The sequence below is a fragment of the Pipra filicauda genome, unplaced genomic scaffold (genome assembly GCF_003945595.2).
Source record: "Pipra filicauda isolate LSUMZ 115617 unplaced genomic scaffold, ASM394559v2 scaffold154_size2910363_pilon, whole genome shotgun sequence".
NCBI classification, from domain to species: domain Eukaryota; kingdom Metazoa; phylum Chordata; class Aves; order Passeriformes; family Pipridae; genus Pipra; species Pipra filicauda.
In genome coordinates, this window is record NW_024104040.1 from 954355 (window position 1) to 981678 (window position 27324).

Sequence of the window (27324 nt, forward strand, 5' to 3'; positions counted from 1 at the left end):
TAGCTTCTTAGCAGTGTTGGTGACTCATGTTATGACTGAAGGAAATGGTGGATAATGGCACAATGTGAGCTCCCATCAATCATAGTTAGGATGAGGCTGAAAAATTTGCATTTGCTTAATCTGAAAATACAAAATGTTTTTACCTCTCTTTCAGTTTTATATCCTTCTACCATAGGACTGACAAAAATCAGAAGCACATCTTTGTTTCCCAGTTATCTTAATTGCATCAGATTGCATTTAATGTCCCAATTAATGTCCCAATGAGACACAATTTGTCTGAGAAATACTTTATATAGGATGAACAAGGCACATAGTCTGACTACAGTTACGACTATATTCCATGAGAATGACAACATCACTTCAGACTCTTCACTCACACTTCACACCTAATCAAACCATAACAAAGCAACTGTCCTCTTGCAAAACAACAAAGTTTTCGGAAAAAGTCTCAATTTCATGTGTCCTTATTTGTTCAGCCAAGCACAATACTCCTTCCCAGACTGAAGAAATAGATAGTAAATGGCACTTGTTGTATTTTCATTTTGAAAAGGTTAATCTGGTTTAATCTCTTATGTATGGATATACGTACCTGCCCCCAATATTCCAGACAAAGCTTAATGGAATAATGATGACACCTTAGCTATTAATAGAATGACTTCAGCTGATTAGTCAAGCTTAACCTAATTTTTTTCTGACAAGGTCTTCAAGTTTACTTCTGTTTAAACAAGAACAGAAAGCTTCTCACTGATGTTTATTAAGTATAAACCCTTATTTTTCTGTAATGGCAGTGAAAAGAAATAAATAGTTCAGAGGTGACAAATGAACATTTTAAAGTGTCCTTTGCAGAATAAGTGACCCCTGTCTGGTTTGTTTCCTCAGATGTAGTGAAAATATCCAATGCACTTAATAACAGGAAGCAATCCAGCATCAAATTTCTTGATTGTGAGTGAGCAAGAAATATTATTTTATGCATTTATAGGTAAAAGATTGGGTATTATTCTGTCTTAAAGATGTAATAATGGAAGGATCTGCATTACTATCAGGAAGCTATGAGTTGCAATTCTATATAGTAAACTTAATTAAATTGATCCTGAAGAAACCTAAACTCCAAATGTTAGTCCAGGTCAGACGCACACAAGGCTAGTAAGAAAGCAACCCTCTTTTACTTACTAAATTAAATGTACTGGTCAGACACTTTGTTTTCTACCAGCTTTCCTAAGACTTTTTCTCAACTATATCCTTCTCCCTCAGACAGTGACATCTAAGGAGACAATTAAGCCCTTAATGGAGGAATGTCACTGAGGCACGAGAGGACAGGAGCCCTTTCATTTGGTAATGCATAACAGTGGCTGGCAGAACACAGTTCCCCTGGAGCTATGGCTCTTAAAAAACTGCAGATGAGTTCCTGTGCAGCTCCTACAGCTGTTCTTCATCTCTCTTGGTCTCATCACCCAATTAGTGAGAGATTTTGTGGTGAGTATCATGATGTGCTACATCACTCCATTCTTCACCATATGTGTTTTAGCTTGCACCCATGCACATATCCTCAGTGCCGGTCCCCTGGTTGTGTGGGCTGTGTAGGTTGTGCAGGCATGTCAGGGTTGGGTGGATAGGGTAGATAGCTGGCTGATGCACATCAGTGCCTAACATCAGTGTGGAAACAGAGCACATCCTGGACCCACAGACTGGAAAGGAAAATATCTCTGGTAACTTACATAGTGCCCGAGCATCCTTGACTGCAATGAAAACATTACTTATCAATCTGAAAAGACTCCATAATGACCCAGTTCTCTTTCAGCCACAGCTCTGAACTGTCAGACTGATGCTTATCTGTCCTGACTTGTAATAACAACCAGCCTGGTGGGGTGGCATTGAGGAGCATGGGGGACCAGCTTTCAGGTCTGGTGGTATGGGGAGGAGGACAGAGGAGGAGATGTCTGTGCAATCAACCACAGTCGACTCAGCTCCTGGGAGAAGCTTGCTGGAGGCAGTTTCTAACATCTGGTTTGAGAAACAGCTGTGATTTGCTGATTTACATAATTGAGATGCTTCCCCGGAATTAACTGTCTCCAGAGGAAACTCAGCATCTGAGCAAATAAGATAAGCAGGAAGATGTGGTATTGAGATACATGGAAGTCGGGTCTCCCATTTCTTTGTCTGTGTGCTAAACATCTTTCTTGGGTACCTTGCTTCTTCACAGGGGATTTATAACAGGCAATGTCAGTGTTGCAGCCTCCTGGGATCACCGTGTGGAAGTCAGTAGCTCCTGACTAATCCTGTGTCTCTGGTTATGGTATTCGAGCTGACAGACATGCATCCATCTCTCTGTCAGTGCAGAGTTCTTGCCCAGGAAGCATTTGAAATCTTGTCCTGTTTCTGTCTTCGAAACCCAAGATCTCCCTTTGGACTCTATTCCAGTCCAACAGTGCCAGGATATTATATTTAGGCTAATTTTTTGTTACTTTGACCTCTTTGCACTACCCCTCACTATTCTGTTCTCTCCTCAGTTGCCAGCCCCTATGGTGACAGTCCAGCATTTCTCTCCACACTTCTGTATCAAATGCTCAATTTCCCTTGGTAAGCCTGTTCTTGAAAAAACCTCTTTGTCCTGTCCTCTAATCAATATCTATTTTCTATGAAACTCCATGAGAAAGATTTTTATATGTATTCCTAATAAATGGCTCTCCCATCCCAAATGTTGCTTTGACTAGAGAGGTGGAAAGGAGAGACAAAGGAGGCAGGAATCAGGAGAAAAGCAAGAAATTATAATGGAAATATTTTACATTCCACCAACTGCATGAAACTGCGCCTATCATTTCACAATTAAAAATGGGATTCAGCTGCTTTTCCCCAGAGTGTCGTGAAATGACAGGCATAGTTTTTGCAATTTAGAGAAAGCTAAGACATTTCTAAAATATATCATATAGCAAAAGCAGCTAAACTTTTTGCCAAGATAATTTCCTGTGGCAGTTAATTTCTTATTAAAAAGCAAACACATCCCTTCTAATTGTCTTGAGTCCATGCCTCTCACATAGATGAAAACTGGTTTTTAACTGTATGTGCCAAAGTTATAACTTTTCAGAAAAATGCAACCATTAAAAATAATATAATTGAAAACAAATGCAAACAAAGCACAACTCACAAACAAGCAGAGGAGAAAAGTGCCTGTTTTATGAAAACAGGTTATTATCTCAGCCAGAAGTAAATTTTCCAGGTTAATCATCTCTCTCAAACACACCCAGTTCTGCTATCCGACCAGCTACCACATTTGACGCTCACATGGAGACACTTAGTGCTTCATGTTTTCTACTGCTTGCTCCCTCAGTCACACACGATGCTTATGAATGTGGTCTCCTCTTCTTGCCAGTGCACAAGGCTGAGCCAGACCTTGGGCTCTCGCTTGTGCTCTACATGGGATCCCAACCCTTCAAGAGATTTGAGGTGATGCACCTTCAACTTCTGCTAGGGCCGGGCAGGCAGCTGCAGGAGACAATCCTGAGAACCCGTTAACTCTGGGGTCAGACTTGTGCTTGAGTATGAATTGGATTGTCCACACTGCCTTCAAGAATCTTCAAGCTCTGGCTGATGTCTAAAGCGAGGTAGTAGGCTGAGAATCAGAAAAGCCTAGGAACAAGGGAGGAACTGGCCTTTTCTTTCAGCCAGTGTAGAAGCCAGGGTTTTGAGGCACAATTAACAAATTAAAGTCCTAATTTTGGTGTGCCAGAATAAATGTAGCCAAAGACAATCTGTTTTTCAGATTCACAAATTTGAGGTGGTTAGCAAATATGAAAATGAGAGTCTTTGTTATCATGCCTGGCTAACCATCTACCTCCCTAATTTAATTTACCCACTTTGAGAAAACAGAACCTAATCCTCATAAACTTCAAAATTTCTAGTCTTGTGCGGGAATTTTTAATTGCCAGGTAGAAAAAAGTTATATGTCAAGTTATACCTCATAAAGTCATGAGTTTTTATATTCCACAAATGGAAGGCGCAGAAGACAAATCTAACCACAAAGACACAAAACTATGATATGCAAATATTCCTTATTGTGACTATGCATAAAGACAATAATAATGCCAAGATGTTGAAGTGTGTTATTGCAGCTCGTACAAAGGGAAATATTCCTTATTTCTCAACTAGCATTCCTAAATACCTTACTATTTAAATGGGGTTATTTTAGTGGCAGACACATAACTTCTTTATAAACACCTCTCAAGACAATGTTGACTTACATTTATATGCAAAGATGAATCTATTTCTCACTAATTCTGTATTGCTACATAAAGAAGAACAGGAAAATCACAGCTTAGTATTTAACAAAAAGCCTAACATTTAAACTGGGATCACCTCTCTGCTGTGAGAGACATAGGCATTTTAGACTGTAGCATTTAGGGGGAAAGTGCACAGCTAATTGCTACCAGCACTCCGACATGTCTTAGGTCTAAAGCTAAGAGCTTTCGTAGTGAAACTTGCAGGAGATCTGGCTTAAAACTGCAGAAAAATATTACTGCTATAAACTAGATCCTTAGGGTTATACCAGCTGTGCTTTTGGCCCGAGCATGAGTCTTTTTTTAATTTAAAACCCAGCCAATACTTATGTGAATTATGTGGACTGATCTCAGTTTTGTTTTGGGAAATGGACAAACTGTGGTGAAACAGCTTTTCTTCAGTGGCTGAAGCCTGCAGGGCCCTATAGCCTGTCCTAAGTTTTTACCCTACAAGTAATGCTTTTAAACACTTTTAACTTTAGCAGACCTTCCATAGAGAAAGCTGAGAAGAATATCTCCTACTGATATCTATAGCTAATTGAGCATTCACTCATTTAATTTCTGTGAGGATGCTATTACTAGCCCTTTCTGAATAGCTCTGCTGGTGGTCATCTAGGTATACGTATTTGTTGCAAGCTGAGCTGCATTCTTTTTGGACTCCTGTTGACTCAGCAAAGTCCGTACATTTAGTTGAAGCTTTTTTCATGCAGAGTGAAGTCAATACGAATATTTTCAGGGGCTCAGATGGGCTTTAATGGGCCCTAGCCCAGGACAAGAGTTTACAGTGTTGGGAGCCAGAAAAAACTCAATGAGATCATCTGGTCCAATCTCTAGTCAACCACAGGATATGCGAGTTTTATCCAGATATGCCAGTATTGAAATAACTTTTTTCCTTTTTGCCTTAGGAATTAGAAAGCATGTCCCATGGAAAGGGGAAATGGAGGTCCCTTCCTCATGGTGTGGTGCCCTGGTCGCTGGGACCTGCTTAGGAGAGATGTTCCCAGATGATTCTAGCTCCATTGCCAGGCATTGAGTCACAGCTGACTGTGCAGCATAGCACCTACTTCCTTCCCAAATCCTGAAGGAAGCTCAGAATTGTCAAACTGTGACATGAAATTTAATCGATGTTGTTTTCCATCAAACTCATGAACAAAGGTGGTAAGCAGAAGTCAGGCTGACACACTTTAGAGCCAGAAAAGACTGCAAATACCAGACAGCCTAATCCTCTCATGATGTGTGTACATGCATAGTACAAAATCAAAAAGAAATATAGTTGTACTAGGTTAAATCAAAAATAGATCCAAACCAGTAGTACTTCTAAAAGCAGCAGGTGCTTACAAGAAATACAAAAAGCAGGGCAATATAAAATCATCTGTCTCATAATCAGTGGTTTAGGATTTTTTTGAACTGGAGGTTGGACCTGGACAAGTATACTGAAATAAACTGGTGGAACTGCATAATCACTGAATCAATCCTCCTTTTTCTTTCAATGTATTTAATGTTGTTATAAGAACTGTGTGAGGGTAAATCCACTTCCTTCTCATAAGCTGTCTCAATATTTTCCTCACAGCTATGAGGAAATGTCTCATTCAAGGCTGGATTTTTCCAACTCTAACTTCCTGGTGCTAGATCTTATCATACCTTTGTCAGTACGCTTGAAACTGAGGATGGAAAACAGATTTTTCCCCTTCCCCTCCTCCGTTGTACTGTATCCATTTTTAAGTAACAGCCATGCAGATTTTTAAAATCCTGATCCACAGGACCATTTGATCACATGATTTACTTAAGTACATAAGTAATCCCAATGACTTCCATGGGACTACTCTCAGGTTAAAAGTTAAATGCATGGTTAAGTGCTTTGCTTGAATAGTATTTAAGTTCTTTTTAATTTCTCATTTACTTTCATTCATTGCTCATGATACTTGATCTGTATGATGTGTTGGAAGCATAGCATTTCAAGTAAATTGTTCAGCATGGGATCACATAGGTTACAACATAGCAAGTTCCATTGCAGCTTTTGTCTGGCACAGAAGAAATTCTGACTGATGGATACCAAGGGCTTTTTTGATGTCATTTTCTCTGAGGAACTAATGCTCTTCATTCCTGCTAATTCCCTCTGCTGCCTAGTTTATTTGTTCAGCAGTGCCCTAAACAAGAAAGGTTTCCTTCAAACAATAGGCTGCTTTGCACTCTCTGTGTGTGTGGTTTACTGAATCCAGACCTAGGGAAAATGTACTGGTCTTCAGCTGGTATGAATCAGAGCTGTCTGCAGAGACAAGGGAGCTTTGCTTATTTACATCAGCTAATGATCTGACCTGTTGTCTACTTTGTTAATACATAAATGCATGTATGTGTGCAGTTAAACATGTAAGACCTGGGCAGAGGAAGAGGCTTTCCACCATCTGCTCTTGGGATATGAGATATAATATTAGAGGCACAAGGGCAAAAGGCTGAAATGAAAGCTCATTTCTTCCTGAGGTCAGGTATGGAAATACATAATGTGGCATCGTCTCTCAGTATCAATAGCAAATTACTTTTGAACAATGTTTGCGATTTAATTACATCTGTACCAGGGACCTTTGAAAGCTCTCTAGCACTTACGGTGTTTCAAATGAACTTGCATTATTTATGAATTTTTAGTATTAGTCACTGGGCCATTCCTGTGTCCTACATATATGTGACCAGGGATTCTGGCTCTTTTGCAAATGACGCAAAGAGTTTCAGATCAGCCAAGCTAGGAAGTGAAGTACTGCCCAGCTCATGGTTCCAATTATTTTCTGAAGGTTTCTATATCTGGTCTGTTCACCAGATGCAGAGCCAAACCCCTTCTGTAAGGTGCTCAGAATATACAGTGAGACTACTGCTTAACATACAGTACTACCCCAATACTCCAGAGTTTTGTCAATGTTCCAGAATAAAACCTTTTCTCATTAAATTTTCTATTACTAATTTGCATATACAGACTATATTGTACACAACAGAGATCCAATTCTTAAAGAGACTAAACAAAATTCAACTTGAATGAACAAATCATTATGTTTTTCTGCCTAATTTCCAATTGGAGATGAGGTAAATATTTTTACATCTTCAAATTTTATAAACAGCTCATTGTAGAAGTAAAAAAATAGCCTTGATTTGCACAGGAGGCAACTTAGTTTTCCACAGCTCAGGAAAGGCAGGGTTTCACTGCCTTAAGAGCAAAGAGGTCATTGTTCCAACAATTTCTGGAATAATATTTTGATGCAATTGCTGAGTCAGACAAGCAAAGCCATAAAACCCTCCTATTAATGAAAGACAGTGAAGCATCTCACTTTAGCATTTTTATGAGAAAAAAAAATTACCTCCCAGCTAAATGCATAAATAAGAGCCTACCCCAAATATCCTTCCAGCAGGTGAATTTTCATGGACTTCTTGGTCTGGAGACAGCCTTCTGTCCATTGTGCTAAATATTCACAATGAGCCTATCTTCTAGCATTTTTTTTTTTACATAATTTGTCTGCAGGAACAGAACAAAAAACATCAGCATAAGGAATCACTACAAACCACTGTCCAGAAAGTAGGATGTGTGATACTGTGCTGGACACTAATTACCAGGTAGCTGACCCATAGCCTAAGTGAAAAACTAGCATGACATTGAAGTGTTAAGAGTCTAATCCTAAGTAAATTATTGTGCTCCCTAGGGGTTTGCCGTCATCTTTTACGAGTTTAACATTTTAAATCAAGTTTTCAAAAAGATGATGATTGAGATGTGGTAGCTGCCATCTCAGCTGACTGCAGATTGGGCTAAAAAATGGTAGGCAGGATTTTTTTACAGCTTTAAATAATTTCTATATCGGTTGTGCTTTAAGTACAAATGATCAGACCCTGCCAACTTCCATGCATGATAGATGTTGCACAAATCCATATTTAGCAGGCTATCCAAGTATCCCATTTTGGTCTGTATCATACACATTACAGAATCACAGAATCACAGAATGGTTGGGGTTGGAAGGGGTCTTCAAAGATCATCTAGTTGAACCTCTCTGCCACAATAAGGTGTCCCTAGAGCCTTCTCCAGGCTGAACAATCCAACTCTCTCAGCCTGTCCTCATAGGAGAGGTGTTCCACTCCTCTAATAATTTTTGTGGTCCTCCTCTAGATCTGCTCTAACAGGTCCGTGACTTTTTTTTGTACTTTTTCTACTGGAGTGCCCAAAGCTGAATAAACATGAAAATCACAGAACTGTTGTGGATGGCAGGGACCTCTTCATATCATCTAGTCAAACCCCCCTGCTAGACCAGGTTTCTCAGGACCGTGTCCAGTCAGGTTTTGTGTAGTTCCACATATGTAGACTCCACAACCTCTCTGGGCAACCAATATGTGACCCAACTCACAGTAACAAAGCATTTTCCTGTGTTCAGATGGAATCTCATGTATTTTGTGCCCACTGCCTCTTGTCACTGGGAACAACTAAAAAGAGCCTTCTACCCTCATGTTCATTCCCTCCCATCATACATACGTACACATTGATAAGATTTTACCGAGCCTTCTCTTCTCCAGGCTCATGAGTCCCATCTCTTCTGACCTCTCCTCATATAAAAGCTGTTCCAGCCCCTTAGGTATCTTTAGAGCCCTGTGCTAGACTTACTGCATCATGTCCATGTCTCTTTTACTGGGGAGCCCAAAACTGGACCCAGAACTTTAGGTGTGGCTTCACCAGTGCTGAATCGCAAGGAATGATCACTTCACTTGACCCAATGGCTATCTTCTTAATGCAGCTCAGGATGCCGGTGGCAAACACAAACAAACCAAGTGCTGCTGAAAACTGCATATCACATCTGTGAGGTTCATTCAGCTTTAGAGAAGTACACTTAGGTTAGTCTGCTGTGTTCACTTTCTTGTCAGGGGAGAAAAACAGGGTCTTCCAAAGTGCCACTCATCCAACCCTGGGGTCAAGGTTTACAGTAGGACAGTTAAATTTCAGCTTAGCCTGCAGCTCTTCTTTGGCTACAAAGAAAACCTAGATCACCTGCTAGCTGAGGTACACATATTCACTGTGCACATTCAAATCTGGACTGATGAATTCCACAGTTCTTTTCTTAGTGCTTAGTGTTTCACAGTACCTGCAAATGTATTAAGCAACTTGTAGTGTGGCAAATCCTCTAGTCTTTCCCAGAATGGCTTCATACCAGGGCAGAAGGAAATGAGAGAAAGAAGAAAGGATTTCAAGGGTTATATAGTTGTCTGGTTCCACCACGTGTGCATCTTCGTGGGCTTCCTACATTATTGTTGTTTGCAATAATTAATTAGCTGTTGGTAGAGGATATGGATATGGATTCAGATTAATATATTTCCAGTTGTAAACACTGTTCTTGTAAGAGCCTTATCTGACATTTTGTACTTTATGGTCTTTCCTATCTCACCTTCATTTTCCTTTCTGCCTTTTTTGTCTCATTTGCTCTGAACTCAATTTTTCTTTTTTTTATTCTCCTCCCAGGTTTCAGATCTCTGTAACTAATGTTGTTTTTTCACAGTGCTTTAAAAGCTTTGAGTATGAGGCAGATGCATGGGACAGGGTACCAGTTATATAAAAGGACAGCTGTAAAAACATGTGCAATGGCAATTAAGCAAGAACCCTTAAGAAGCATGAAGTCATTAATTCTAATTGCAACATGGGTCTTCTTAGAAATTGTCCTTAATAGTTGGAATGGAGAAAAAGTCAGCTTCAGGCAGCATTTCAGCTTTACTTTCTCCACTTCTGTGTTACTACAAGCAAGGGGACAACGTGTGTCTGATTATCAGCTATATTGAGGAAGCTTTATGTTCAAACCTACTTCTTTGGGCTTGCTGTCCCATAGGCACTGGAGCAGGTTCCACTTTAAACACAGCAGAAACAAGAGGTCAAATTACCAAGGAGAGGATTATTCCCCAACAAAGCAATTTCCAGTTTCTTCATTGAATATTATAAAAGCTCTATCCTGAATGCCATCAATTCCTTTTCATGAAAGCAGCAGATTAGGGCAGTTAGCAGCATCTTCAAGAGTGGTTCAGAACCTCACAAACTAATAATTCAGACATCTCAATTTCATTAAACTCCAGAGTTGTTTCCAGTAATCAGCCACTCTTTTAACTAGGTGATACAGAGCTGAATGACGAAGATATGCTTAAGAAAACCAGATGAACACACACAAGAAACCCTGTTCCTTTCAGTTGCAGGCTGAAAGCTGATATATTACATGTCTGCATGCAATAAAAATTTTTTGTTTTAATGTTCCTAGGGAAGCTTGAAACTAAATCCTTCTAAAACATCTGGTTCCAAACTTCAGCATTTTAATATTAAATGCTTCCTGAAATATGTTTGTGTAACTGTACCATGCAGGTTTGCTTCATAGCTTTATAATAAATTGTTTCTAACTCATTTTGTTATCCTTGCATTGACTTTGATATCTCCTGCTGATAACATAACACAACATCAGTAATAGTGCTACTCCAAGTTCAATAGTTAGCTGATATCCTAAGCACAAATTCTGAAGACAACTGCGTAATTTTAGGTTTCAGCTTTGTATTGTCTTTAATTCAACTGTTTTTAATTCTTTTTATTTAATTCTTATTATTTAATTCTTTAAATTAAATTTTTAATTTAACTGTTTAATTCAACAGGTTTTAATTCTCTGTTCCTTAAAACCAATTAAATTTCTTTATGTTATAATTTTGTTTCCCCACATAAGAGTGTTCAGAGTCACAATAGGTCCCTTCTGCTTTGCCTCTGGATAAGGTGCAAAAAAAATTTGCATGGCCCTGTGAATAACAGTTGTCACATTACTGCTGGGACCAGTATTTAGAACTTCATATCAAAGCCCTGGAGGGCTTGGGAAAAAAAAATTTCAGCAGTGAAGTGAAAGATTATTTTCCACACCCAATATTTATGCTTAGTGTCCATGGATAGACAAGCAAAAGAAATCAGAAAAGGCTCATACATTTTAAAGCCTGCTAAGCCTTGTGAAGATGGGCTCACTGACTCCAAAAGCTGTAGCTTAACAGTTCCAACTAAAGCCACATTAAATCTTAGTGTGATGCTCTAAAGTTCAAAGGGCTGATTTCTGCCTTCTGCTGGCTTCATGTCTGTGCTAAGCACAGTGCAGAGTCCTGACCTGGCATTGTCTGACCCTCCTCCAGACAGAGTAATTGTGTCGGCCTGACTCTGAGCTTCAGGGCTCATGAACTTTGGGATCCCGTCATGCTAACGCAGCTGTGCTACTCTGGGGGCCTGAGCTGGTATTTTTGCAAGATGTGTAACTTAGACTAACTGTAGCTATTCAACTTAAAGTAGCCTCAGCTCCTTCATGTGAGGCCACAACTGAGAGCATCTCTCCCTCCAGGCTAAGGAGGGAGCCTTGGTTCCTAACTTCATCTAGTCAGGTAGAGCTCAAAGGCAGACCGTTTGAAATACAGGAGAAAGTAGAAACCACGCAGGGCCTCCTGAAGTACTGCAAAGGATTAAAACCGAACCCAACCAAAACAAAAAACCTTTACAAACAAAAGTTCAATTCTATAGCCTTAAACCCCATACTAAGTGCTAGCAAAGCTTTGTGCATGCTTTAGATTAGCCATGTAATTACACCATAAACCCCCACTAGGATTTAATTTCAATTGAAAGCAGTGGAACTAATAGTGCACTTCCAAATAAAGCTAATTATGATTTTGTAGAACTGGGGACTATTTAATACAACTATCAAGAGATTTAATGTCAATATGTAGTACTTTACATGACTCATAGAGTCCATAAATATGTACAGGTATTTTCAGCCTGATCATCACATGACTCGCCTAGCTCAGAAAGAAATGTGTAGGAAATGTGTAGTATAGTAGGAAACAACTCTTCCAAACAGCAAATAATTGTGTAAATATATAACTGGAACAAAATCCTACAACCAATGTATAACACAGGAAATTCCATTTCAGCATATTTCTTGATGCTTAATCCTGCCAGGTGGAATGGATCAACAAAGAGGGAGAAGTCACAGTACATGGTGAAAAAATGTTACACATTCGTGGAGGTCATCCAACAGGACCTAAGGAAAATCCACAAAGCAGCTACAACTCTCATTGCTCAAGTTCAGCTAGGTTCAAGCTCAACGTCTATATATCTTGTTACAGTTATTTACTTTTCAATTTATCAGTATCTTGCAAAAAGCTTTTTTTAACTGAAATGCTTTTCCAAGCTATTTCCCCATTTTTTTTTCAATGTTAATATATTGATTAATTTCAATATTAATATATTAATTTCAATTAAAATACAGTAGTAGTGAAATAACAGTTGGGGTGGGACATAAGACACTTTCTATGATTTGCTCACAAGACCTTCTTCAGACTGTCTCCAGCACGATTCAATATTAGAAGAGTACCTTATTAATTTCAACAGCATCAGTGGGCACTGAATCATCTGCTTGTATTACAGTGTGAAAAACTGAACGTCAGCACAATGTCATGACATGGCATACTATAGCTGATTGAAGCACTCAAATTCAGAGGAAAATAAAATATTAGGAGGAACTGTTGAACATGGAAGCTGAGATGTAAAATGGAGATCTCCACAATAGGTCACTGCAAATCAGATTTGAAATGTTAAAAGAAAAGAGAGTGGATATTTGATATGAAACCTGAAGATATTATTCGTGAGATTTTTGTTTAATCCAATTCAAAATGGAAATGAAAGAGGAAAAGATTTTCAGAGTAAGCATAACTAACAACTGCCTTTCAGGAACAGAGTGTTTGGTTCTTAAGTGCACTTCAAAGATTAAGTTAAGCTCAAGATTAACTCTAACAGACATATTGGCTCAATCAGTTTTGTCCTCAGGTTCCTTTGACCTCCTCTTTCAGTCATTAGACATTTATGAAATAAACATGACAGCAAAGAACTAGGATTTTATGGTTTTGGAAAAAGAAATAGATATACACAGTAATGCCTATTTTCATGTGGTTACATAATGGTTATAGTAAGTGTGAGGAGTTACATCCACGACGACGCAAGACACTTTGCAATGTTCAAAATCAAGTGAACTGAGAAAAGGAGCCCAACACACACCAGGACTCCATGTCTCAGCATTAGCTTAAGGAGAGAGAGAAACTGCCCCTTCTACTTTAGCCCAAGACCCAGCAATGCTTAACAGTCTGGTCAAGAGACTGTAAAGTCTGCAAGGGTGTCTGCATGGTATTTCCATAAAACAGAACTTGAAAGGTTTTGGGTAGTGATGAGTCTTGGTCAAGGAGTTAGCAGCATTTCAATGAGACAGCAATTCATATAGATTACAACAAAACACATATTCCCTTCCATTCATCATTTTCAGAAAATAAGAATGGAGCTATCTTAATTTTTAATGCAAATTGAGAACTTGCAGTTCCCATTAGAGCTAACAGGTTCCTCACTCTTCCTGATAGCTTGTTTAAAAATAAACTCCTCAACTCTCTTGTCTAAGCAACATTAATCATGCTTGATCTTAACCACCAATCATCAATTGCCTTTCATGAATTATGAGGTAAACAAAAAAGAATGGGATGCTTTCAAACTGCTGTTACAGACATCCACTTTCCCCATCTCCTCTTTGACTACAAGGGAGTAATATTGATGAATATCACAATGTGAGATATGACTTGCTAACAATATTTGCCCATATTTTATATCAAGAATCTACTAGTATTTAAATATCTCATTTCAAAGGATACAAAACTTTGTACAGGTCAGATGTACTCTGTACAGATCTCAGACATATTTCGCAGACATGGAATAGCTGAAGAAAATAACATTAACAGGCCAAACCCCCAAAACATTGGCAAGTATAATGATGTACAAAATGCCAAAAATTTCTTATCTCATTTCAGAATCTACTCATATACCAGACTGCATCTGGATTCTTGATTTTTTTTTCAACTCCTGTACCTTCAGAAGATATACAAAGAAGGCTCTTACATAATTCAGTGGTTTTTATAGCAAACTAAAACTGTGCGGAAGAGATTAAACGTTGGAAGCTATTTTTAACCAAACTAATGGTATCAATTTCACTAATATCATAAGCTGCAGGTGTCTCCTAAGGTAAAATGTAAGACGATGGAAGAGCTAGTAAGACAAAAGGCCACTGACTACAGAAAAATAGCAGTTCCAAATTACATTAAATTAGGCAATTCTGCCCAACACTCCCCCTGGTGGTTTTGCCCACAGAGATGAGCATGAAGTCCCACACACGCAAAATCCTCCAGCCTAACGACAAAACGTCCCGTTAATAGGATTAAGTACCTCTCATCAGATAAGTAGAACATGGCAAAATCCCTGACACTCCCAGAAATTAGATCAGAGCACAGCCCAGCCCCTTCCTGACGCAGGGAGCAATTTTGCAGAAGAGGTGTTTCAGTATTAATGGTAAATATACCGGGTTTTTTACTTTTCTTTGATAAAGGGTTTTTGTATTTCTTTGCAAAGTTACTTGGTCTTTTGCTATAAATGCAAGTAACTATAGAAGTAAATCCAGGCTATAAACAAATCCAGGCTTTTAATTTACATATGCACTTGTGGCTGATAATTGCAACTCCAGTAAGGCTATATTGGCTAACAAGAAGGTACTTAAATACTGTGTTCATTTAATCAAATGAGAACTATGAAGTGCAGTTGCATGATTTCTAAAAAATAAACCTTTCTCCTCTGCTTTTAGGAGGGAAATAAAGCAAATGACATTTCTTTCCCTTATTTTGTTAGAATTTCTTTCAGCTGCTGATCTGTTTGTTTACAAAACTGATCTAATTGCCAATTTCTTGGCACACCTATTATTACATCTCAAATAATAAGCCTTGTTTTGAAGGACAATGAAAGGAATCGCATGTTTGGACACAAGGAAGGAAATAACATTCCAGAAATTTCCCTTTTTAAAATCGACAATACTGTTTAGCATGGATGTATTTATGCTATAAACTAAGGACACAGTGTGAAATCAGTAACTAGTGTTTTTTACAAGTTAGAAAAGGGACAGACTGAGCTGTATAAGCTTTTGGGTTTATATATGTATGTCCTGATTCTGTTAACCACTGTGCAAACCCAGTGGAATTCATCTAATTAATCTAAATAGATAATTACAAATGAGGTCAAGCTTCTTACTCATGTGTTTTCACTAAGAGTAGCATTTAGATGCATGCTATAAATTTTAGAAACCATAGTTAAAGACAAAATAAATGGGAACTTGTATAACACTTAGCAAACATTGCATGTAGGCATTTGAACATCATAACGATGTTTACATTTAACTGCACTGACCTGCTTTTTTAATAGAAAGAACATGAAGTCCTCTTGGATATTTATAATATATATGCTATGGCTGAATGGTCATCAGTGTGCACCAACAAAGCAGGAGGAAATGAATCTCCGGGAAAACCTGAAGCGTACGTATGCTTTTCTTTCTGGGGTGTGCTGGAGGGCCCTGGGCCCCAGTTGGCTAGTGCATTTTGTCTTCCACACTCACTGGCATCAAGACGTTCCACTTTCATGCATGGAGCTTAGAAACCATAATAAAGTTGACTGCGTGCACCCCCCACATGCACAATGGGGACATAAGAACAAGCAGGATGAGAAAGTAAAGGGATTAACAGATAAGCAGCCCCTTGCAAAAAAAAAAAAAAGTATTTACAGGACATTTATAGGTTATTTGGTCCCTCATAGATCATTAGAATACAAACTGAACTCAAAATTCAACAGATTTTGAACTATTTTGTTTGTTTAAATAATCCTTGAAAATGTTCACAATTATACACTTTGCTGAAAGGTGGCTTTTACAAATAATTTAAATAAAACTACTTAATTTAGAAAATAGCAGTTATTCTGCATATACACATCTCTAAGCATGGCTTTATTTTGTTGATAGAAACTCCAAGAGGATCAGCCACTAAATATTTTTTCGGTCTATATTAGTCATATTTCTGTAACAAACAAACAAAAAAAGTTAGGTGTGAGGAAGAAAGACATAAAGGAAGAAATTACTGACGTGCTTTTGGCATTCTCAGGGTGATGGGATTTTTACTTGTTTTATATAGCTCCAGTGATATTCAGGGTATTTCCACAAAGGGAACAAATACAGATAAAGGATAGGCAATCATGCATAGCTTCAAGGTGCAACATGTGGGCCAGCTCAAGCTTTCACCAAAAATGATCATTACTTCACCAGAAGTCTAGAAAACAGGTTGAAGGCACCTGTAATCTACATTTTCAAGATGTAAAGGGAAGCTATCACAGGCTGCTATCAGATCAAAGATAAATATATAGATTATGTCATTAGAAAACTGATGGGTAATCCTTGGAGATATCCAAAATCCAGGATGAGGTTTTGGAGTAACTAGAGCAACGTGCTCTAGTTGATGCTGCTTTAAGCAGGGGGGCTGGACTCAATGACCTCCAAAGCTACCTCCCAGCCTCAACTGTTCTGGGATTCAGTAATCAGCAGTGGCACAGTCAAATATACAGCTTGAGTTACATGCAGCTGATCCTTGCGAAGGCTCTGGGCCATATTCTTATCTGATGGAAAATGTCTTGGCTCAGTGTTATTCAGCATTCACTATCTCAAGATTTGGCTCTGCCACTGTAGGGAAACATAGAGCTGTTTCATTCTCCTTCGTAAGCAGTGCATGACAATTTGCAATAGTGTTAAAATCTGATTAAGTCACTGTATAATTTGGCTTTTTTTAGAATTATCTGAAGTTGGAGAGAAGTATGTAGATGAAGAGGTAAAGAAAGCTTTGATTGGTATTAAGCAGATGAAAATTATGATGGAAAGAAATGAAGATAAACACATAGATCTGATGAAAACCTTGAAGAAGAGCAGTGAAGAAAAACAGGTAATATAAGTGCATCTGGGGCTTTTTTTTTTGTGTGTTTTTGTTAGCTTGCAGCTATTTTTAATCAAAGGTGAGGCAGATTGTACAAGGATTTAGCCTCACTCCTGGAAGTAGTACAGTATGCCATTGTGCTCAGGCCAATAAGCAACACAGATGAGATCCCTTTTTCTCTCCCCTTTTCTGGAGAGAATGTAAATCACATTGTATGTACACTTTAAGCAGCATAGGTCTCTTATGTGATCATAGGGTTGATAGAAAATCTGCTTCTGCCCCTTAGTCTTACTATCAGAAGAAAATCGCACTCACTGCTCATTTCTAAAAATGCACCACTTCACTGAATTCACCCCAAGGCAACTGCAGGCAACTGTGTGACAGTGTTTTGTGTGGAAGGTCCAGCAGCTCTGCCTATCATGCCTCTGAATACCTGAGGTCACAAGATGTTTCCCAGCTTGCTTGGCAAACTTCAGACCTCGAGGAAAAAAATCAAAGCCACAAATGATAACACGCTCTGAAAAAAGTACAGTGAATCAGGGAAATTTCCAATGTTGTAGTGCAATGCCTAGGCTCAGAGCCGTGTGCTCAGATGATCTGAATAAACAGAGATTACTGTATAGTAAAAAAAATACAAAGATCCTAGCTTTTGGTTTCAATGAAGTTGAAGGAAAATTCCCTCTTGGCCTGACACCTGATAGTTAGTTTAAACTATTTGTATTAGCAAGCCAAAAAGTACCTGACAGCTTTCTAGCATCTTTAGGAATACCACTGCACTCTCATAATCAACACTCTTGTTAGCTCTTACTTGATGACTTCATTTATACAGAGCTTACACTGACAGTGAGAGTTCATAAAACACTGAATAAATGCATTAGAAAGATCAGAAAATAACTAAACATAGATTACGAAGATCGCAGTTGCTGTCTCCATCAAGTACGTTCTGATAGAAGTTTTCTTTTCTGTGAGCCTCTTCCCTACTGAAATGCTGCCAAAATGAATAAGCCCAACCAATTAAAGGTTTCTTTCATACTTAGGAACAACTTGGAACACTGTTTGGAAACCTAAACTATTAAAATATGTTGCAATTGCAGAGAGAAATTAATGATGTGCAATCTACTTCAATAGGAAGAAATTTTCTGTCTTTCCATTGCCAAGTCTATTCCAAAAATGCTGTTTCTGATCTGCTCAGCTTTGTTCTCCACCTGATGAATAAGGATCCAATAAATAGAAGCAGCATTGTAAAATGCATCTTGTTTCCCTTCATTATGGAAGGAGTGCCTCACACAAGAGCAGGAAGAAAATCCCTCGCTACAGTCTTTTGATTAGTATACTCCCAAACAGCAGAAATGCTATACTTTCATATATTTCTGCATTAGAGAAAGACTTTATGTATGGCAAAGATCCAGCCTCATGGAATATTAATCCCTTAAAGAATAGAGAAAGGCACTGTTAGTGGAACAGATGAATACTGTTCAGATGATATGAAAAAAATTATACAAGTTGAGCACACGACCACATGGGAGGTTGAATTCTTCTTGCACAGAAAGATGTGTGGCTTTTTTCATTACATTAAAGCTCCTGGTAGACTGTAGAGATCCATTTGTTTCTGTAGGCTGTGCTTCCTGAGAGAACAACATCGGAAAAATCCTACAAGAAAAAGGTTTTCAATTTTCAATTCCCTCCATATGTGACTGCAGCTGAGAAGACAACTTACCCTAATGGTTAGGCATTAGCAAAAAAAAGGACGCCAAAATAGTCAAAATGAGTGATCAACACTGGGATAAGTACTTGGAACACTAATCTGAAAATTATCCTCAACTGAATCTTTCTCTTACTTAGCAAGCCTTGCGACTTATGGATGAAGTAAAGGCAAGATTGGAAGAAGAAGAAAGACAATGTCAAGTAGCCTTGAAAAACTTATGGGATGAATGTGAATCTTGTTTAGAAAGTACCTGCATGAGATATTACACAACTTGCAAGCGTGGTGTGTCAACCTTTAAAAGAAAGGTAGGAAGAAACTTTGTATCCAGAGAATACTTTTGAATTCACCTAAGAGTTTTAGATACAGCACATTTTATTTTCCCAATACCTAAATCTGTAGTTGTATCAGGTTACTAATATTAATTTGATTTGGAGGGTATCGAAATGCGAAGTTATATGACAGGGATTATATGTGATTATATTCATTGGACGTTGAGCCAAAATTAGTTCAGTTTCACCCCGGCGAGATTCCATGGACACTGATTATTCCCCTGACTCCAACAGACTCAATACAGATATGCAATGTTTCCTCTCACAGTAGGACTTGCATTAGGATAGTCAATAACTATTTGTAAAAACCACCACATAGATTCTTTATGGTCCATCTGAAAATCGACCAAGATAAAAGTGTAGATATAGTTAGCAAAATTCCATTGGGAAAAAAAAAATCTCCTACTTATACAACATCATTCTTTCCTATACTTATTTTAAATCAACTCTTGAAGTAACAAAAAAGCTTTAAAATGCTTAACTATTTTTTTTAATAAAGGAACCTGTCATTAAAGGAGATTCCCCTACTTCTACCAGAAATAAAATATGCTTTCCTGGCTGGCAAATTATTATTACTACAAGACTTAATGAAATTGTAATCACTTTTTTTCTTTTTGTTTGGGCACATGCTTTAAGTGTAGCTTAACAAACAATACTGCAATTACTGCTACTGAAATGTTAGCCAGATTACCTAGCTTTCACACCCTGTGTGTTGAAAAATATAATAACTTAAACATTAAACATACTGTGTTTCAGACAAGCTTTGGAGCAGAAGTGTATAACATTTGTGTATATTCTTAAACTAATTCAGGTTAAAATGTGGGAGATATTAAATTTAAGACTATTGGTGATACTTTTAGCCTTTTAGACACCACTCACAGATACCTCAAATGTATCTCTTGGACTTTCAAGAGGTCGTGGATGCTGAAATTATTGCAGTAAAAGTTATATACCATTTTGTCACTGTCTTTGACCCTCTCGGTAACTTCCTCAGTGTGCTATATGCCTTATTTGAAGCATTCAAAGTAAGAAAAATGTGATATGACCTAAATAATTAAAACAAAAAAAGGACAAAGAGGATAGCTGTGGGTGAGGACACACAGGCAGAGGGGGCAACACTGGCTTAGGCTGGTCCTGCAGTGCCGTTTCACAGTTCACCTTCCCTCTGAGCTGCACTAGCGGTCAGATCGAGACGATGATGTGATTTATTTTTTTTAAAATGTATGTGTATATCTGTCTATATCTATCTATAAGAATATCTGTCTATATCTATGTGTATGTGTTTAGCAGGGTGCTTCTTGATGCTTACCTGTTTCCTAATGCCATGGAATGTGGCTCCAAAAAACACTCCATTGGCTCAGGGAAAAGTACTGTCTTAAAGCAGAGCGGGGAACCAGTGGCTGAGACCAGTGACTGAGGAACTGGGAACTCTGTATAGCAGAGTTGACACTCGGACTCTTCCATCATCAAACCATGGACTGAGAGTCACTGCTCTCTTGATTTTGCTGGGTTTCAGTTTGCAGAAGGACGTAAGGACTTGCCCATTGGCGAGAGTGGGCAGGCTTTTTACAAATCGTGGCAAGAACAATCACCTTCTGTTCCCTACACTGCACATAAGTACACAGAAATGCATCTCGCATCTTTCCAAGATAAAGTCCAAATTGTTTGTTGGAAGAAATCCGAATGCCGATACTTTGAGCCTCCACAGATTAAAGGGCAACTGGTAACCTTTTTACTCCAGATCTGATTTGGAGTAAAATTAATGCTAATGATTTAGATTGAATGTACTTCCCCTCTTTAGGGTCTAGTGTCTTAAATTACTTCAGAGAATATGCTGTGCTTGCAGTTATTAAGAGGTAATTGTTTCTACGAGTGTTTGAAAAAGAAAAATTAGAGCCTGAGAGATGACAAACTGGTAACTTGTCAGGCAGCTCATCTGTCTCCTTCTCACACACAGGTTGAAGATTTTTTGAGGAAAATACCTCCCCTCATTTTCACTTTTCATGAGGATCAAGGAAAAGACATCCAGTTTAATGAAAAGTCTGAGAAAGAAGATACCCAGCTAGTAAAAATGGAAGATTTATTTAGCCAACTATTATCAGATGTGGGCTCAATATTTGACAGAAGTTTCATTTTTTTCAAGCACATGCAAAAAGAATTTGACCAGTCTTTTCAGACGTATTTCATGTCTGATCTGGACTTGAATGAGTCCCCCAGCATGGCAGCTTTACCTGAGGACACCACCAGAAATGACAGCTCACAAAAAGGCTGGGCTATGCCTGGCTTTTTACAGATAGTTTTTGATTTCAGTAGGACCGTGTTTGAAGGTGTCAGTGAGGTGATTACCGATGTATTTGATGAATACAGAGACTATAGAAGAGATTTGCCAGAACAAACCAAAGGCAAGTGTTAGAAAATGAAAACCAACTGCACTGTCAATGACATCAAACATTTTGGGATTGCTAAACTATGGTTAATGATTCAGCTTCCATTATTTTAGTGTGAGATACTGTAAGGAAGCTCTGGAGGTTTTCTTGGTTAAAGGGACATGGGGCAAAGATAACTTTTATCAGTTAAATGAACAAGTCACCTAGAAATCTCAGAGAAATATTGCAGGGAGACTTGTGGATCCTACACAGCCTGATTTTCATGGCACTTCTCAAACTATTTGCAGGAGTTCCTCAGGAGCCCCTGCATTCAGGACAGATGCAGGTTTTCATAAGGCTGACTGACACATTTAATCTCAGCATTTGTCAGGATATGATTTGTATCATCTCTTATTGACAGGTCACCGATTCTAAAAAATTAGAGTAATACCATGAGATGTCAAGACATATCCCTGCCCTTGCCAAATGATGTTAAGTTCAGCTTGACAGCTGCAAGTTCCAGTCTACTGCAGCAATGTAATGTGCCAATCAAATACCAGTCAAATAAAGACCTGCCATCAGGTTTTTCAGTGACCAGAAAATTCTGGGCATACCACTGGTGATAACTCTCAGTGAAGGGAAAGAAACATGGCCAAGTTTTAGAGTTCAAATAAGCTTTATATTTTACTCGTGAAAAAGTAGAGCAAGCATCCTTTAAATACGTGCTGGTGCCTGTCTAGAAGGAGATTGCAGTGAGCACATGCCATAACCCTGAGTGCAGGTGACATAACCGTTATATGATCATCAGGAAACATAAAGTTAAGTGATTCTTCAACAGAGTTTCAAAATTTTTTTTCTGTATCAGGAGCCATGTCACCTCAGAAATAAGTTTTGGTACTGTGCTCTCATCTAGCTGTATGTGATTATGAAACATCTTGACTTCTAAGGGTCAAAAAGATCTTACCAGAACGCAGATGTTGTAGGAACAAATAACGTGTAATAATATTAGTAATTTTTGGTTATTAGTGGGGAATACACTACAATGTCTTTGTTAAGGAATATACTACAGTGGCATGAATTCTTTGAAAGAACTCAGACTAGGTAATGAATGTGTATTTATCAAAACTCTAAGCTTAATGGCAGTCTAAAAATACTACAACTTCATTGCAGATCCTGACAGAAGTGGCATGTTCTCAAAAATTGTGCCAGGGCACCAGAGACCTCAGTGCAGGGAGCTTCGGGAGAACTCCTCTGGATGCCCACAGTTTCATGACAGATGTCAGAAATGTCAAGACAATCTTTTGCATGGTAAAGAGCTATTTTTCTTGTTTTTCTTCTGTAATGCATTGATTCCTGGTTTGTAGATTTTAAGGCTGTCATTTTCTACTGCACTGTCTTCATATTTTTGGAATTAATATTCAATCACTGAGTTTTTACTGTAACTACAGGTACAATCACCATTCCTCAGTCCAGATGATTTCTATTAGCTTTCCCCACTGTCTCCACAGAGTGTCACTATAACTCAGTTGTTAACATACCGCTGGTGGTCCAAAGAGAAGTTCCACAGCCTATAACAAAACACCGATATATTTTGTTAGAGCTGACCATCCTGCAAAGACACAAGATGTCAGTCAGCAATCGATCCTGCCTGGGTGCAGCAGTGCTGAGCAGAAAGTGAGGAGAAGCTCAAATTCCTGACACTTGCTTCTCCTGCTGACAACCAGGTGTAACATCAGATAACACTCAGCTCCTCACAAGGAAAGCAAGAGCTTGTAATTATTCTTTGTTGAACGATGTTAGCAAACGGGGCTGACAAAAAGGGGATTTCATGTCAGTATGTAAGGAGATGGTAGAGCCCTGGTATGTGCCCTTCATGGGCACCTGAAAAAAATTCAGACTGCATCATCTAGAACTCCCACTGCAGCATAACACATCTGTATTTCTATAATTATTTAGGTCTTAAAAGCCAGAAAAAGTGCTTAAACTCAAATGTCTTCAGAATATCTCCAGTGTGGCAAATATTAATGATACACTGACACATTTTGAAAAGAATATCAGACCACTAAAAATATTTTTTTATCTACACCCGTGTATTACAGATACCAGTTTGTATCTGTAATTACTTTATTATCAGCCTGAAGGTCTCCCTTGACAATATTATTGCACAGAAAACAAATTGAATTTTTCTGGAGTAATTTTTGTATAGGTTTAATAAAATGTTCTTGTTTAATATCCACATTCCAGTAAAAAAAAACAAAACAGGAATCTTCAGTTCTAAATTCATTGAAGATGTCTAGTTATCTTTAGATAAATATTAGGTCTTAACATTCAACAGGAATACTAACATACATTACAGGCTTTCTTGTTATAACCTGTGACATAAAATCATAGAATAGTTTGGTTGGGTAGGGACCTTTACAGGTCATCTAGTCTGAGCCCCCTGCAATGAGCAGGAACATACTTATCTAGATCAGGTTGCTCAGAGCCCCATCCAATCTGACCTTGAATGTTTCCAGGGATGGGACATCTATCACCTCTCTAGGCAATTTGTTTCCATGTTTTACCACCCTCAATGTAAAAAACGCCTTCTTTATATCTAGTCTAAATACACCCTCTTTCAGTTTAAAGTCCTTACCCCTTGTCCTCAGGCCCTGATAAGAAGTTTGTCCTTATTCAGGTACTGAAGGCCACAAATTTTCTTCAAAGGCCACAGTAAGTCTCCCTGGAATCCTCTCTTCTCTAAGCTGAATAACCTCAAGTCTCTCAGTCTCTCCTCTTAAGAGAGGTGCTCCAGCCCTCTGATCATCTTTGTTTCCCTCCTCTGGACTCGCTCCAACAGGTCCATATCTTTCTGTGCTGAGGACTCCAAACCCACATGCAGTACTCCAGGGGTCTCATGAGATTGGAGTGATCTGCTGACCATGATTCTTTTGATGCAGCCCAGGAGACAGTTGGGTTTCTGGGAAGAAGTGTGCATTGCTGGCTCATGTCTAGCCTCTCATCCACCAGCACCTCCAAGTCCTTCTTGGCAGGGTTGCTCTCAATCCCCTCATTCCCCAGTCTGTGTTGATACTGGGGGTTGCATCAACCCAGTTGCAGCACCATGCACTTGGTCGTGTTGAACCTCATGAGGCTCCCACGGGCCCACTTCTCCAGCTCCTCCAGGTCCCTCGGGATGGCATCCGTCCTTCAGGCATGTCAACAGCACCATTCAGCTTGGTGTCATCCGTAAACTTGCTGAGGGTGCACTTGATCCCATTGTCGATGTCATTTGAAGACACTAAACAGTACTGGTCCCAACATGGGCCCCCAAGGGACATCACTAGTCACTGATCTCTATCTGGACATTGTACTGTTGACCATTCCCCTCTGGATCTGACCAGACCCAGACAATTCTTCATCCACCGAACAGTCCACCCATCAAATACATCTTTCTCCAATTTAGGGAGAAGAATATTGTGGGCGACCACGTAAAAGGCTTTACAGAAGTCCAGATAAATGACATCTCTAACCCTTTCCTTGTCCACTGATGTAGTCACTCCATTATAGGAGGCCACCAGGTTGGTCATGCAGGACTTGCCCTTAGTGAAGTTGTGCTGGCTGTCCCAAATCACTTCCCTGTTCTCCATGTGCCTTAGCAGAGCTTCTAGGAGAATCTCTCCTATGATCTTCCCAGGCACAGAGGTGAGGCTGACAGGTGGCAGTCCCCAGGGTACTCCTTACTACCCTTTTTTAAAATAGTGCAATATTTCCCTTTTGCAAGCCTCTAGAGACTTCACCTGTCTGCCATGACTTCTCAAATATCATGGAGAGTGGTTTGGCTACTACATCAGCCAATTCCCTCAGGACTCATCAAGTCCAACAGACCTACATGCATATATTCAGGTTCCTCATGTGGTCTCAAAACCGATCTTCTCTTCCAGAGGGAGGAACTTTGCTCCCCCAGTCCCTGCCTTGCAGTTTATATACCTGGGATAGATTGACGATGGAATATGAGCAATTAAAAAAAACCATAATGTGTAAGGAGATTATGATGTTGCTGTATGCAAAATCTACCAAATCTATTTAGCATAAGAGAAAATCTATAGCCATTAAATACAATATAAACCTTAAATTACTTGGTAAGTCGTTGTAATATAATAAATGGGATAATAAATCCTTTTAGTCATTGTGAGCCTAAACTAAATCTACCAAAAGAGGTAAGCAAGAATTATTCTTTTTTTCACCATTATTTAAAGACCAACCCAAACTGTGCCCCTTTGCTAGACTTTTTTACAGGTTTCATTACTTCAGATAGAAGAGACAAAGTACAAAACATAATACTGTATTTTCTAACAGATTGCCCAAACGTTCCTGAGCTGCACATAAAATTTGATGAAGCCTTTAAGCTGGTTAACCTCTCAGGGGAGCAGTATGAGCAGATTCTCCAGGTGGTTCGGCATCACACAGAAGACACTTCCTACTTGTTGACCAAAATGAAAGAAAGGTTTGGGTGGGTGTCTGAGTTATCCAATATGACCATCGGACCAGAAAGCATTTTCAATATAGTTAAGGTAAGGGTTGTCTTCTGAAGGGAGTTATTGCTGCCTTTGACCTGCACTTTGCTCATATTTGCGTTCTTGGGGGTTTGGGATGTTTGTACATGTGTAATGTCTGGTTGTACAACACAGCATTCCTATTCATCTTGAATTTGTGTATGCTCGATAATCCTTTGATGAGCTGAAACTCCTGAGGTTAGAAACTATTTTCTTCTAAATCCTTTCAGCCTGATGCATGGCTGACAGGCTAACCTGAATCACTGTCTGCTAAGAGTAAATTGACACTAGTAGCTTTGACTGGCCTCAGATTACCTTCACAGATAAATTGCACTGCACCAGTCAGTAACACATCTTTATTGGATCAATGAATATCTAGCTATCTATGTTTGTACCTATATATTCCAAAGTTCAAAGAAGGCAAATGTTAGACAGATTCTTGCAGTGGAAGCTGCATATGTTTGACAGCATCTGTCAATATTCCAATAAGTACATCATGATTAATTGTATCTCACACCAGGATACAGCCAAGGTAAATTCAATCAATTTTCCTGGGCAAGGGACGAATTCTCCTTTCCTACTCAGAAATACAATGTAGTACTATTACGACAAAAACTATAGAAAATGATGGTGCAAACCACAAAAAATAAAGCACAAAATAGGTACAAGGGGACAGGCACACTTTCCCAACTCGGTCTGAGCTATCTGTTTGAGGAAAATAAAGCTACAGAACTAAGTCTGGTTTAGAAAAACACAAAGGAATACATAACTTCAACCACACAAAAGTTGTACTGAAATTAGTGGGACAATTTACAAGTTTTCATTAGGAGAAGTTCTTTATAGATGGAGTTCATGGTATAAATATTAACATACAGTGCTTTAATATGGTCTTGCATTGCCATGTCAGCTCTTTCCGCCACCTACAATAAGCTTTGGCATTAATTCAGACACCCACTGTCTTTTCAGAAGAAAGCAATTTAAAGAAAGTAGAGAGGTCTAAATTATTCCTCTATTTAATTTTCCCTTATTAAAGACAGTGGGCACAGTAGGTATAAACAAAACTGAAAGTATTCAGTAGTTTGTAGTGTCTAAAGTACTGATTTCTTCTAGGTGGTACCTGGGGATCCCTCCAGTAAAAATGAAACTGTGGTAGATGTGAATATTCTGACTTCTCCTACTTTCACCATTAAAGTTCCTCCCAATTTAGACCCAGAGAGTGCTGAATTCATTGAATATGTAGCTGGGAAAGCACTGCAACTGTATAAGCAGAATTTCTAA

General features: G+C 38.8%; 1 protein-coding gene across 1 annotated transcript; it reads left to right on the forward strand.

Annotated features, from left to right (window-relative positions):
• Positions 1 to 15571: 15571 nt before the first annotated feature.
• Positions 15572 to 27324, forward strand: CLUL1 (clusterin like 1). The gene is made up of 8 exons (XM_039379057.1): positions 15572 to 15674; positions 16972 to 17120; positions 18954 to 19121; positions 20662 to 20868; positions 21103 to 21547; positions 22682 to 22819; positions 25850 to 26064; positions 27157 to 27324. The coding sequence occupies exons 1-8, from the start codon at positions 15572 to 15574 to the stop codon at positions 27322 to 27324; spliced, it is 1593 nt and encodes a 530-aa protein (XP_039234991.1).